This window comes from Eublepharis macularius, chromosome 3 (genome assembly GCF_028583425.1).
Source record: "Eublepharis macularius isolate TG4126 chromosome 3, MPM_Emac_v1.0, whole genome shotgun sequence".
Lineage (NCBI taxonomy): Eukaryota > Metazoa > Chordata > Lepidosauria > Squamata > Eublepharidae > Eublepharis > Eublepharis macularius.
The window spans coordinates 102,154,883-102,169,949 of NC_072792.1; the positions used below are offsets into that span (position 1 = coordinate 102,154,883).

Genomic DNA, 15,067 nt, shown 5'->3' on the forward strand with positions numbered 1-15,067 from the left:
CCTTTCCAACAGGAGATCTGAACAATCCACCAGCAGTGGAACAACCGCAGGTCCCCACGGCACAACTGTCTCCTGCTACACGCTTAGAAAAGGCGCGCACCAGAACCAGGCGCGTCTCTGTCCTCACCAACGTTGCAGAGAGAATGCTATCTCAGGCACAGAGGGAGGAACAAAACAACAGAAAGGAACGTGGAGAAATTCTGGAGGCAACCATCCATTGGCGTGCAGCCATGGAATCAGAGACAAGATGGCACGAGGACATTATCAGGGAGGCAAGAGAGGATCGTAGGGCTTTTATTGAGGCACAGTCACAAAATATGGAGGGGCTTAATAGGGCTGTCGGTGCCCTCAGCTCCTTGACTGAACTCTTTGTCAGGGAGCAAAGAGCAGGCCCGGTTGCAGAAACTTCCCAAAATGCCAACAGCAAAATACGCGATAACGATCATGAGAAGGCACCACTAAGAAAAAGGGCTCGGATCATTAAAAAGAGAGAAAGATATGATCCATCCCTCTGAGCCCCACATGTTTTTCCGGTGCAGCATTTGGGTTGGAATCTGCATATCACACGTATCATTGCTGTTGAAATTATGTTTGTCACAGCTGTAATTGTGTTTTTCGATGTTGGCGAGGGGTTGACAATGGCCATTGAAAAAAATTGGTTTTTGTTTCCCACCGCAATCCAGGTGCGGTTTGCCAGATCTATTTTTTGACCACGGTTGTTTGAAATGTTGACCCATGGGAGAAACTACACAGTTTTAAATTTGTTTTTTATTCTTTTCAAAACTTGAAAGATTACATGTGAGGCATCATATGGACACTTAACTAACATGTATGTTAAATAAATCTTTTCTACATCTCCTTAAACCTTGACAGCACATTATCAATGTCGGACCTCAATTTCTTGTTCTCCTCATTCAAATTCCTCACATTGTTTTCTAGCTTCTTCACCAAGGCCTGCAGGCTGTCCATCCTTCTGTTGGTTTTCTTTGCTGTGGAAACAAAAGGTGTAAGCGCAGAGTGGCCACTTCTGTGTTCACAAACGTAGTAAGTCATTGATGGTTACTTACCGCAGCTGAGGCATGTTCCCACTGCCTTGTGAACAGTCTCCAGTATCTCAAGGGGCTGTTCCCTTGCCAAAGATGAAGAAGGCACATTTACAGTGTGTAGTGGACACCGCGCTTGAATGCATTCCTCACAGGGGTCACCTGAAAAGGGGGTTTGGAGAACTTGATTTAATTTTGTTCATTGTCATTACAGAGCACGTGTTTAACATGTGGCAGAATGACGGTGTAGTTAGTTCCATTTGTGTACCTGAATGCTCAGTCAGCTGTTCTGGTGGAATCACTGCTTGCTGAGGTGTGACTTCTTCATTGAACTCGGAGCAGTTTCCCTCTTCTTGCTTCACTGCCTCAGAACTGGGTTGCAAGGCCATTTCATCCATTGGCACGGTCACCTCTGAGCCTGTTTCCTCCGTGGGCTCCTCCTCCCCCTCATGTCTGTATGATGTTGCTGGAGAAACACATGAAGAGAATTAAAACATCAGTAAGAGCAGTATTGATGAAATGTTATGAACAAGGAATTCTGACTAATTCAAAAAATGGGGCAAGGGAATGTTGAAATGCTGATCACCCTAGGCAACCGATGCTGTATCATGTGTAGGGATTTAGGGAATGCCGTTTAGATTAGAAGGCCGGTTTGGGATCTTGGGCAGGGAGGGGGGGGAATACCCATGGAGGAATGATAAGGGCTGAGGTGTGTGGAATGCTGTTTTTACTTACCGCACAGTAGCCAAGTCATCTTTAAGAGAACACATTAAAAATATGTGCCGACATAAACCATAAACCTTTCCCAAAGAACAGAAACAAAACAACTTTTAAACATGGTGGGATAGTCTTCAAGGACAGGGCACAGTCCCAGTGCCGTTCAGTGCCACGTGTTCCATGTGCTGATCCCAACACAGCATGCCTGTTCTGGGGTTTTTCCTTGAAAACTTACATCCAACATTCCTCTCATTCAGGAAATTGGTGCCTTGTACCAACATACATTTCCATCTTAGTGAGGGGATTGGGATGGGTGAGGGGGGGGGGAAGACCCGGTGTTTGATGATGGTGCAAGGGGGGCCCCATCTCACTTAAAGCATGGTGAAAACATTTTTAGAGGTGTGCCTTCACAAAATAAACATCCCACAGTACTTCATTTACCTTCATGGTGGCGATCCTCCCAGCGTGGTCTCCCAGCAGCTATCCACAAACGCATCATTGAGTGATGGTGTGGGATCCGCCCGCTGCAGCTTGGGATGCCTTGGCATGCCGTAAGGGATGCCATGAACTCGCATTTCAGCCTTTTAAATTTGGTCCTGCACTGGTTGGCATTTCGGCTATAACCAGCATCAGTCAGCTTCCTAGCAATGGCATGGTACGCCCCCCTGTTGCGCTGGTGTGCGCTCGACATAAAATCGGCTGCAAAACCAAGACGCAGAACAATTTTCAGAAGCAGGGACACCTCCTCAAATTGCCAAAAGGTGCCCCTAGTTCTCCGTGGTGGCATGTCTATTTCCTGTAGTCCTGGGTTCCCCGGTCGAAGAGGCCAATCCTGATTTGTCAGAGACATCATATTCCGACCCAAATAAACGTCTCTGATTGGCTGTGTCAGGGTTAATCATTGCGAGCAATTTTTTTTCCAAAAAAAAAAATTCCGCCAAAATAAAGGTTGGCCATTTCTACAGACAGCATGAGTGCAGGGGCGAATTCAAATACAAATGTTTCCCACCTTCGCCGAAATGCTTGATAAGGAAGAAAAGGTTCATGCGTACATCGGATTGCTGAACAATGCAACTCAAAACATGAGCTAGAAATATTTCGGGGATAATAGTAGGGGTGTGCAGGGGACGCCTGTCTCAGCTGTATATATTTGGTTTTAAGAATCAGGAATTCTTGTCAGTATTTGGGGAACACTGACACGGAAAGACACCACAGAACCAGCTTACTGGCTAGAATCTCGATTCCGAAACCTTCTGCCAGAGTTAGCAGAGCTTGGGGCGGGGGGTTTCCGACCAAATCCAACACAAACCGTTGGAGACCTTCCCTTCCGTCTCCACATGAATTTCATAAAGATTTTACGGACTCCAAAACAAGGTGCCCCATTCTTCAAACAATATCCATGTTTCTATATGGAGAAAAAGGAATTCATCTTCCCAGGTAGTTCAGGGTGGCCTTTTGTAATCAAAATGCTGCCAACTTTCATGGTGCCTGCTCCCACCTGTCCTAACTTCCTCTAACATGGTTCAGGCAGATGCCGGTTGGGTGGTCCTTTTAATGGACTCAAAAATATGTTGTTCTTGGCACCCTCTTTCTCCATCATCTCCCACGTTGAAAATAAGAGAGGCTGGTCGTTCTGGGGTTAGGAATATTGCATGAAAGATGCCCAGTAACATCAGGGGAACGTTTCCTACCTGTCCTCCAACCCCCCAAGCAAGCACCAAGGCAAACCAACCTGGAGGGGGGGGCATTTGGTTCCACCTCGAAGGGCGGTTCTCGTGCCACACAACTTCGTGCCTTTAACTGTGCGGTAGACCAGACACCGTCTACATTGGTGGTGGGGGAGAACACCAAAGGGCATCTGGAGAGCTGGGTGTGATTCCCCACTCCTCCGCTTGAAGACAGCTGGGTCACCTTGGCCGAGTCACAGTTCTTTGGAGCTCTCTCAGCAACACCCACCTCACAGGGTGACTTTTTTGGGGGAATAATAACAGTTAGTAAACCGCTCTGAGTGGGCATTAGGTTGTCCTGAAGGGCGGTATATAAATCGAATGCTATTATTATTATTATAGGGGAAAATAGGGCACAGGTCACTTCACCTTACAGAACAACCCAAAACACAATTGCTATAAGAAAGGATTTTTTATGTCACTTGTTTGAATATAAAAACCGGTGGGTGCAGACCTAAGGCCGTGACAGCATTCCCTCAACCAGAGAGATAACACTACGTAATTCACACACAATAATCCCCCGATCAAAATTGCTGGCAGAATTTGTGCATGCTATTTGTGTTATTTGGTGTTGTAGGCTGCTTTCGTGTCCTGTTGTGCCCACCAAATGGGAACCTGAAAGACCTTAAAGAAATAATTTTTTTTATTTCCCGTGATAGAGTTTGGTTTAATTCTGCACAGTATGGTTAGTTGTGTTATGTACTGCCTGTGTTATGTCTCACACTGTCCTTCTCAATTTTAGTTTGAAGGAGAGAATGGTTTTTTTATAATAGAGTACTTTGGTGTGTGGTTGTCATTTTTCCTTTGTTCTGTAGGTGGTTCCCATCGCAGGGAACACTGTGGAAGTGTGACGTTGGGGGAGGGTGTTTGTGGATCTGATGCTGTTTCACACGGATAAGCTAGCATTCAACAGTGTGCTGACCATCTTGGCACCCCTGGGCTGTGCAATGATGAACCCTTTTTTTCACTTTCCCTCTTTGTGGAAACCCCTCCTGCTCACTTGATGCCCACCGAACAGAACATTTCTTACCATGATGTTATAAAAATTTATTTCAAAACAGGAATGGAACAATGAGAATTCACTCATTAGATCATCATTGAATCTCTAAACAAAGCTTTCTAACAAACCATGTTTCATAGGAATCCAGCACTTGCAACTGAATGCATGACACATCCAATCAAGGCAAAACCAACAAGAAACATTTTTTGAAACCGTGAGTCCAACCTCTGAACATGCAACAATCGTTTCTTAGTTCAACCACAGATTTTTTCACAATCAGACTGAAGAGCTTTTTATATTGTTAGATTTCTCTGTTTCGAAACATGTGGCGTGCAAGGGCATCGCGCACCAACTTCCCCTCCTCCCGGTGCCTTCTGTCTCCCACAGGGAGTTCAAGAGATTCCTCATCCACCTCCACTGGCCTCACGGGAGAATCATCCTCTGGAATGCCATGACCTTTCAATTCACAAATGTTATGTAGCACCACACACGCGGTAGCTATGCAGGTCACATTCTCCTCCGCAACCATAAGCTGTGACCTCAAACACCTCCAGCGCCCCTTCAAACGTCCGAAACATCTTTCCACTATGGTCCTAGCTCTGGTGAGGCAGCGGTCAAAGTATGCTTCTGCGGGAGTGTGGGGCCTATTGAAGGGCTTCATCAGCCACCTTCTCATGGGGTAGGCTGCATCAGATATGATGAGTGGTGGCACGGTTACACCCTCTATTGTAAGACTGGGGTTGCCTGGCACAAACACCCCCGCATCCATTGCCGTACAAATTGCAGAATTCACAAAAACAAAGGCGTCATGGTTCCGCCCACTCCAGCCAACCTCTGCATCAATGAATCTTCCAGTATGGTCCACCGTGCCCTGGATGAGAATGGAATTGAATTTCTTGCGGTTGATGTACTCCCGTCCACGGCCTTTAAATTTGCAAATGGCAACATGGGTGCCATCAACTGCACCAATGCAATGAGGAAAGCCAAGTTTCTGAAATCCAGACATAATCTGCAATGAAAGAGAAAAAAACAAGATTGCTGTTAGAGAGAATCCCCTCTTTCTCCCACCGCCTATATTCATAATCTTCTCACTACAGCGCTGAGGCAGTCTCACATCTCCAGAATCCAGAGGAGTTAGCCATAGTCTGTACTAGTGAAATAAAAAAGAGTACAGTAGAACCCTCAGCACTTGCAAATTTTACTGTAGCTCAAGCTTTTGAGAATCACAGTTCGCTTGTTCAAACGCACAAGAAAAAAGGGAACCGCGACTCTCGAAAGCTCATGGCACGATAAAATTGGTTTAAAGGTGCAGCTCATTGCCTACATGTCAGCAACATAGTTTTTTGTGCTTCAAATTGTAATCTTTGACCAGTACAGTTTGAATGGAGACTGTTACTCTGGGAGATGAGTGCGTACTCACCCTCGCCACATCAGGTCCAAGGCACACGACTCTACTGAGTAGCTCCAATTCTATCGCCAAGCAGACCTCCAAGACGATTCCTGCCACTGTTGAAATACCCACTCCGAATTGGTTCATGCATTGACGGTAAGTCGAACAGTTGGCAAGATACCAAAGTGCTATGGAGACTCTCATCTCCACAGAGATTGGATTGCGAAGTCTGGTGCGCTGACGGGAAAGACGGTGCCCTATGGAATGAACCAATTCATTGAAAGTCTCCCTGGTCATACGAAAATTTTCAATCCACAGCTGGTCATCCCATATGGCAGTGACGAAATTGTCCCACCAGTCCCTGCTACGGGGATAAATCCAGTAGCGACGGGGGACTCTGATTCCGGCTACAGCGAGAAAACGTGCTCTGTTCATTGCTGTTCTCCTTGTTCTCCATAAAGGCGGAGGTATGCACCTCAGTGCAAGTGATTTCCTAAGCATTCTCCTTCTTCTAACCACTCGCATCCAGTAACTGTTGCAGGCATCGATCGATCGCTGAATATAGATAAAGATGATGTGAAGCAAGGCCAGTGCCAATGCTCGGACCGCAGACATAATTCAGCAGAATAAAATCGGGCTCAAAAAATCCTCCGCAATTCCAAAGTATGCCGTGAGAGAAATGTGTTCACAAGAGTGGAGAACGCACAGTTCCAAGGAAAACTCCCGCCCAAGTTGGCCAGCCTATCATCGTGGCCACATTTTTGGCGGGAGAAAAATCATGACTTCCTAGAGGGGAGGAAGGACATTTGCTAGGGATAGTTGTGCTTGTGTCTTTTAGGGCAAAGAGCATAGAGTAGACTTGCAGGAGCAGATTGACCAGTTCTTCCACTCAAATGTCGAACTAAAGCGATGACTACACATGTGATGGAGCAAAATTAAGAGGGGCGGATTACAGTGGATTGATGTGTTGACCCCCTCCCCAGTCCAGTTTTCCTGACTCTGAAACACCTATCAGAAAAAAAAAATAGCGGTATGTATGTTTTGTGAAGTAGCGCTTTGTTTTATTAAAAAAAAAGTACTCGGTCCCGTTTTTTTCAAGCACAAGGAATGCAGTCAGTCTAAAGCGTTGTGTGATTCTTTGCCCTGTCAATTCGCACACGCACCACTGTCTTGTTCGGTTCCCACAATTTCTTTCCCCTTTACTAGTCACGTGATGGAAAAGAACTCGAGTTTCACGTTCATCCATCCACGAAAGAGTAAAAAACGGTGCGGTAGGGTAGGAAATCTTGTCCTAGATTTTTTTTTAAAATGGTTTATCTGTGTTCACCACGAATTAAACAAAATTACACTTCAATGTCACAGTCACAAGTCCACACGCTTCTGAGAAATTATCATAAGCCTCTACTTGATCTGTCCACCAAAATAAATTTTTACTTGAGAACATTCCATGTTTTTGGCGGGCACTAAGACGATTGGCTAAAATCGTTGAGGGGGCGGGCGGATGAAATGGGAGACCAATCACTCTTGAGAGAACTTTTTGGAATTTGTGTGTGGCGCAGTTCACTTGGTGCAAAATGATTTCCCGGCGTCGTGGAAATGTCTGGGAAGTGGAGGAGGTATCTCTTCTTCTGAGGGTTGTTCGGAGGAGTGGGCATGCATCTCGGTTAATGGCCAGCACGCAATCAAGCAACCGCGGCATCTATCGATTTCTTTCAAGAGTGCTACGCAGTCGCGGATTTCATCGAACGGCCAACCAGTGTCGAAGCAAATTCCAAAAACTGAAGTCCGATTTCATTTCATCAATGGAGGCACTGCAATGCATTCCTAGAAGCAGTCGTAGAATTAGGGTGCACAACGCGATGATGCTAATCTGGAAGGCGGCAGGGAGGCCTCGATGTCAAGAAAGACCTCATGGTGGTGAGTTTTTTGAACCCCCCCCCCCGTTCCATGGCGGACCATGCAAGTCCCCCATGTTTAATGACACCTTTTTAGTGGCATGTTCTCAAAGAGACTTCATTCCTCATTAACAAATGGGTGTTTTTTGAAGTCAACCTTCTGTTTGTCACGCTCTAATTTTAATCTTCGAATTATTTGTCACGATTGGAAAGCCATAGAGTGTTCTTAGAGAAATACCATCTCCTCAAAAGCATCTTTCATGTTAATATGCAATTCCCCCGGTCACCACTTTTATGCTATGCATCCTGTTTGATCCCCTTAACTGAATGCCTGGATCATAAAAAGCAAAGTAAGTAAAGGGAAACATTATCAGGGCGATCATTCCGTTTTTTACCATTGTTCAAATGATTTTTCATTTCAGAGATTATCTGTGAAAGAGCAGTCAAGATTGAAGAAACTTCATCTGAGGATGATGAGAATTCAGAAACTGTTGCAGTGGAATCATCAAGTGCAGCAGAATCTGATGCGCAAGCCTATGCACCTCTTGGAGTGACAACTGAAGACCCAGCAAAGATCAATACAGCAGCATTTCCTCAAGGTAAGTTTAACTTTTTATGTGATTGTTAGCTTACTAGAGTTTACCCATGGCAAACTAATTCAAAAACCATCGACAGGATTCTTAGGAAGTCATGAACTCCAAACAAAGCCACCATTTTTAATTTGTTTTTTGATCCGTCATCAGATCAGAAAATGGTGCAATTTTAAAAATTTGCTTTCTTGTCCAAGTACTTTGAGAAGTGAGTGGTGTATTCCATGTACCAATAACAAGATCATTAATTGGAATTCTGCTGTATTAAATCACTAGCTTCAGAGAGAGAAAGAACAGATGACAGTGGATCTCATCGCCTAGAAACTGAAGAAACCGTAATCGTTATATCTTCCGGCAATAGTCACGAAGAAGCAACTGATGACATGACTGCTCCTGAAACCATAATGCCCGGAGATGTATCTCCACAACCGAGTACCTCAGGTAATTTTTTGTGTGGTTCACACGTGCCATCAAGAGCTGCTCTGAAAATTGTGGGATTGCATGAGATTCTGCAGGAATGAATGGCCATTATTTTGCCAATCAAAGCACTATTGCCTGGGCAAAAAACCATCAAGGTAACCAGATCCACTCTCAGCTAAAACAAAACATATTTGTTCTCCATGATGACTCCTTTGAAGGTGAGTGGAGTACAACTAACACCTTGTCAACGTTTCTTGAGTGGTACGTGAAGTGAACACGATCTCTTGATATAGCTCTCATCACTAGAAAACAATTTCAGCCTTTATTTTTCAAGGGTGTTTAGCAGTGTTCCCATTATCTTGTTTCCTTTGTTTTTTCCTGTGCCTAAGGCTGTTATCTTCTGCGCGGTTTCTCCGGCAGAAAAAATTGTCTCTGTATCAGCAGTCCAAAGTCTTCATAACCCAAAGTGGTGACTTATCTTCCATCCTTCATCATCGTGAATGTAAACAATGCCCAACATGTGGTGATGAGGAGATCAGTTCATTCCTTGAACAAAACACACTGCGGCTCTAAAGATGTCAAGCCTAGGCTCAAACTACAGCCTTGCCAACACTTGCACAACCTTCAGATGTGGGATTCCTCTGGAAATTTCTAACAAAACCTTTTCTCTTTCTAGCTTCTTTAGCAACACACAGTGGTGCCGCAGTGAGAAAGTATGCCATGAGCGCTGAGCACAAACTTCACATAATTGTGGAAACAACTTCTTCTGATGCTGAGGATGAGGACAGAAACGCCGTTGAGGAAGGCAGAACCGAGGATGCAGAGGGAACTCCAGTTCTCTCATTTTCCCCAGGCACGTTTTAGCTATGCCACATTTGAGTGGAGTTACATTTTTCGCTGATTTATTTTGCTGGGTGACACTTCAATATCTGCCTAAAATATTGACTGACTTGAATTTTGCAGGTGATACTTCAGCGGGAGGTTTGCGTGACATGATGCCAAATAAAGACCAATCCGCTGATATTGGCGAGATCTATCGTAGTATGCAGGGAATACAATCTCTATGTCTATCAAGAAGTAAGTATGACTATTCCAAGGAAAACTTGAGGCAGAGTTTGGTGTGGTGTTTCTGATCACGCGGCTCAGATCAGGCGCGACAGTACCAATCCCACATCACATATGGAAGTCAGTAGGGAAACATTCACCGAGTCATTGATATGTGGATTCATAGATCCAGATAAGTCATCAGTTCTAGTCTGTGGTCACATAATCAAATAGTGTCCGTTCAAAACTATTGACATAACCGATGTAATTGAAGCACATTTCATGAATCACTGGACTATTTGGCAGATGCAAGTAGGCACAAAGGATACATTTTTCATAGGTTTTGAACGCGTGGTGGGTGCAGGGTGGATTCAAACAACTCCTTCCAATATGTGGATGCAAACATCTCCCCCTGGTATGCAGATCAGTCCATCCCTGTAATGGGTCATAGGAGTGGCCACGTTAGTCTGCGGTTGCAGAATAAAAGAGACTCCTCCGGCACCTCCGAGAACAACCACTTCCAATGTTGCGGATTCCTTTGATAACCAGGGCTCTCCCCACCAGATAAAGTTTGACAAAGAGAACTGTGAACACCAAAAGCCAAAATATCGGCTTTCGTGGAACACACATCTCTCCGTCAGATGCGTCCAGTGGTGAGAGCTATGTTTCTCCACAGATTTTGCTGCATTAGTTTCAGTTGGTCTGGGAGGTGAGGCCATACTCTTTTGCAATTTGCAAACATGTAGTTATAGCTTGGCTTCCATGTACCTTATCATGGGCAAAATGATCTCAATATCATAAGAATATGGTTGCATTGGCATATCAGATGGAAATGTAAGCATCTACCCCACAGTGTCCACTCCTTTTATGCACCTAACCATTATCTTTTGACCCACTATGCAACGTACAAAGAGCGCAACTCATAACGACAACTTACGCTTAAATTAAATGGGTCAGTATCAAGGGTACAACTGGACTCTGTTTGATTTTGTTCTCTGGAGCCATCTCAACACCACCAACCGTACCTGGTGATTGTTTTGTGGATATTTTCAAACCTTTAAAAATGCAAGGAATGGCCTTCAAGTTTTCCACAAGGATTAAAAAAAATTGTTTGTCACTGGTGTAGTTTTGATAACCGCAAAGTTCTCGCAATGTCGAAACCCATCTGTTTATGAAGAACTAAATTTTTTTGCTGTTTCTCAACAGTGGGAAGATACCATGAAAGAATATGCCGATTGGAGAGAAACAATAGAAGCCTTCACAAAGAACTGAGTTCTCTAAAGAAAAAGGTTTCTGCACTTGAGCGAGGTCATCGCAGCTCAGGATCAGAGCAATCAGGAGATGACAAGAAGAATTAGCCAGTGTTATGTCAGCTTGAAGAATGTTTAAGCAATATTTTACTTTGTTTCAGAAAGAAAAAAAATGTATGTTTAAAAATAACGTAATGGAAGGAAAGATTACAATTGACAACTCTCACATGTCAATTATTTCCAGTGCTTTATGAATCATGTTGAAGTTGTTTGCAATGTGGATAATAATTTCTCATGAACAGCAAAAGCAAGATCTTATTTTCATTTTTTTCTAATCGCTGTGTGGTTCTAATGTCATGCAAAATTGGAATTTTGAATCAGTGACAAGATTTTTGTTCCTTGGTGTTGGGAAGTCTGTGTTATTTGTTTCTGATAAATAAATCTGTTTTCAATGTTAAAAAATAAGACATTGTGTGTGTTAAACGTTGTTATGGACTGAGAATTTTTCAGAGGTGTCCCCGCAGCTCACGAGCAATCTATTTATTATGCTTGACACTTAACATCTATCATGGCTCGGTTTCAATAGTTGACAAGGCCGTATGTGTCTGTGATGGGTAAACATGAGAACACCTCAAGATGTTAGTTAATTGCAGCAGTTAGGCAACCACCCCACCGGTCCCTATCTTGGGGAAAAATTGAAAAAGATGCCCCACAGAGTCATTCATAACATAGGTTTATGTTGTTTCCTGAACTATCAGTCCAGTGGAGCAAGCAAACATGGAACAGTTGTAAAGGTGAAAATCTATTGACATACTGTTACTGCATGACAGAAATCCAGGGAGAAGCCGCAGCTTGCAGCAGACTCTAGAACCATAAGTTGACAGACCCACACGTCACCTCCCCTGGCATCCTCATCTTGAATTTATCCACACGGTCAAAAGAAGCCTGTTCCCCTGATCACACTAGATGCAATAGCATCTTTCATGTTGTGGATCAAGTCACATAGCAGAAACAAAAAGAGGACCCACAAGTGACAAAAGGCACAGATGGAACCAATGGTCATATGACATGCTGCTTCGATGCAGGAAGTGGGAAAGCAAGTCTTGAAGCGTCTCTGCCTCAATGCTGTCAAGTGGACTTTTAAGCTGTCTGTCGTGTGGCAGAACGCACAGTCTGCTGCATTTCACATTGTAACATGAGGATCAACAACCTTGGTCCCATCTGTGCCGTTTGTCAGCTGACGTTCCATGTCCACTGGTAGTAAGAACTGACAGATGACTTGGTCATTAGCCACCCCCCCTCCCCCTTTCTGGGCAGAGTGGGCAGGAGAAGGTGGTTGAAAGTATAACTTCTAGGTGGGAGGGAACAAATATGAGACGTTCCACCACACGGGGTATAAATGCGTTATTGCTGGGACATTCTCCCCAAAAGCATCCAACAGGAGTTGAATGAATGGCCTGTTTGATGAACCCAGCTCACCAGGAGCATTACGGGGATGATCCGCAGACACACTTTTCAAGGTCCTCTGAATAAGTAACCAGGATCATATTTAAACCTTGGTCGCTGTACTGTGATGTCTGTGTTCAGCATGCACTCACACACTTTTATTGGGCGCCTGCAACTCACGTATGAATCCCACCCGTGACCCAAATTAAACGAGCAACCATGCACGGGGGACTCCTCTCAGCTAGATTCCACCTCTGTATTAAAGGTGGGGTTAATGAGCTCTCTTTGGCAAGAGGGGCACTAAGCTAAAGAACGGCGCGCCTAAGAAGACAGCGGCTATGGCTGGGAAAACAGAATAAAGCGTAGGAAGAGAAAACTCAAACCCTTCTCTAGCTTGCCTGCTGACGCCGCAGGCGCGGTATTTAAAAAAACCAAAAAAAAAACCCCGGCGAAACGTTTCCACGCATGCGTGCTTTTTTGGATAGTTTTGTTTTTTAATTGAGAGCCCGGAAATTCCGCGGCTAAGATGGGGTATCTCTGGTAATGTGAAAAAAATCTCGGGAGGCTGATTCGGGGATTAGTACAAGTGTGAAAGGACAGGGGGGAAATCCGCAGCCACCTCCATCGGCGTGACTTCTACTTGACAGCGCGGTAAACACCGAGTGTGAAATATCTCTCAGACAATGTTTTGGCAAATATGCTTGTAAAGATCTTTTGGTCTTGATTCAGTAAGGGTATTGGTTGAGAAGATTTAGTATTTGTAATATGGTTGTCCTTTCTTGGAGTAACTACTATTTCAGCCTCTGACCAAGATAGAGGGATGCTACCTCCTAACATAACAGAGTTGCATGTGGCAGTTAGTGGAGTTGAAAGTAGGTGAATGTATTTTTTTGTAAAAATTTGGCAGGGAATCCATCCCTGTCTGAAGCTTTGTTATTTTTTTCAAGGATTTGATAGTGACTGTAACATCTTCTGTTGTGACTGGTTGGTCCAGATATTGTTTATGTTCTTGTGAGTTTTTTTTCCAAATTTCCTGTGATGATAAATAATTTAAAATATGATTAGTGTCAGGATTGTCTGATGTACAAATGGTTTGGTAGTATTCAGCAAATACATCGGCTAATTTTACAGAATTAGTTTGAGTTTTTCCTGGGTGCCTTTAATAGCTTGTATAGAATGTGAGGAGGTTTTTTCCTCTAATTTTCATGCAAGCAAGCTTATAGATTGGGTGGCCTTTTTTGTGTTCATCTTCTAGTTTTCTTATTCTAGATATCATTTCATTTCTAATGTTTTCTTTTTGCTCTTCATGACAGGAGGCAACGGAGATTAATTTCCCTCTAAGTACCACTTCCATAGCATCCTACATGTGGATTTGAGGAATGCCACATTGTTTGTTTCTATTGTTTAATTTCTAAAGAGACTTCAGAAGAAATTTATTTGTTAAATAAAAGTGATTTATTTAGTTTCCAATTTGTTTGATGTCATTTATTCTCAGTGTACATTCTGTCCAAGCATAGTCTGTCCACAACTTGTCACCAATCCTTGATGTAAGAGTTTGACTAATTAATTTAGGAGATAAGAATATGTCATTTAAATATGTAATTTAGAAGATAAGAATATGTAATCAATCCTTGTGTATATATTGTGGATAGAAGAGAAGTATGTATAGTCTGTTACCAGTGGGTTTTGAAGATGTCACTAGATCAATAGATAAAGCCTAAGAGCCATTAATTGATCTTAGCAGCTTAGTAACTGTATTGTTAATTGCTTTGACACGATAGGCAGTAAAATTTAAAAGGTCATTCAGAGAGGAGTGATACAAATGTTTACTGCTGACACATTGATTTACCCATGCTGAACGAAAGCAGAATTGAAAGCCAAGAGAATCAAGTGTACTCTGCATGAAGACAGCTCGTCAGGTTGTTTTGATCTACAAGCAGCTCTCCACACTGAAAGCAGCTTTCTCAGTAATCATGCTTTGCGGTGTTATCCAATACAATGTTTAAAGTTTGTATATGTACACTCACACATTATGCAATGCATTTATATTTTGTATCACTTTCATATTTATCAAAATACTTAATTTCACAGGTCAAGGGATGGTGTCATGGAAATATAAATAATAATAATAACTGTGCTTATATACCGCTCTTCTACACATATTAGTGCCTCACCCAGAGCAGTGAACAAGTTAGTGTTATTCTTATCCCCACAATGGAGCTGGGGCTGAGAGGAGTGGCTGACCCAAGGCCACCTACTGAGCTCATGTCAGTAGTGGGATTCAAACCAGTAGACTGCTGATTATGGTTTAGAACACATACTTCGTGAAACATATGCATTCTAAATAACGCTGTATGAACATCACTGTAGTTCTTTTTCTAGTATGGTGTATAACTGGTGCTTTATCTTTGACAGCCAATTAAAAATAGTGAACAGTATCAGATACATGTTCTGTAATTGTTAGCAGAGACCAAGGATGATCTGGTCATGTAACTTTTCTTGTCATTTTTACTATCCATATCTCTTATCTTGCAGCTGGGCATAG

At 43.3% G+C, this 15,067-nt stretch overlaps 2 protein-coding genes across 2 annotated transcripts; both read right to left on the bottom strand.

The window, feature by feature from the left end:
- Positions 1-849: 849 nt before the first annotated feature.
- On the bottom strand, positions 850-2,613 carry LOC129326250 (uncharacterized). The gene is made up of 4 exons (XM_054974413.1): positions 2,202-2,613; positions 1,312-1,509; positions 1,068-1,205; positions 850-989 (listed from the first exon to the last, which is right to left on the bottom strand). The coding sequence occupies exons 1-4, from the start codon at positions 2,611-2,613 to the stop codon at positions 850-852; spliced, it is 888 nt and encodes a 295-aa protein (XP_054830388.1).
- Positions 2,614-4,788: 2,175 nt separating this feature from the next.
- On the bottom strand, positions 4,789-6,492 carry LOC129326251 (putative nuclease HARBI1). The gene is made up of 2 exons (XM_054974414.1): positions 5,908-6,492; positions 4,789-5,496 (listed from the first exon to the last, which is right to left on the bottom strand). Exons 1-2 carry the CDS (start codon positions 6,490-6,492, stop codon positions 4,789-4,791), a joined length of 1,293 nt encoding a protein of 430 aa, XP_054830389.1.
- Positions 6,493-15,067: the final 8,575 nt, after the last annotated feature.

Coding starts and splice junctions, on each gene's coding strand:
- LOC129326250 (XM_054974413.1), bottom strand. CDS start 2,613: ATGATGTCTCTGACAAATCAGGATTGGCCTCTTCGACCGGGGAACCCA. Junction 1,510..2,201: donor GGAGGATCGCCACCATGAAG/GTAAATGAAGTA, acceptor GTGTTTCTCCAG/CAACATCATACAGACATGAG. Junction 1,206..1,311: donor ACAGCTGACTGAGCATTCAG/GTACACAAATGG, acceptor CCCCCTTTTCAG/GTGACCCCTGTGAGGAATGC.
- LOC129326251 (XM_054974414.1), bottom strand. CDS start 6,492: ATGTCTGCGGTCCGAGCATTGGCACTGGCCTTGCTTCACATCATCTTT. Junction 5,497..5,907: donor TTGGACCTGATGTGGCGAGG/GTGAGTACGCAC, acceptor CTTTCATTGCAG/ATTATGTCTGGATTTCAGAA.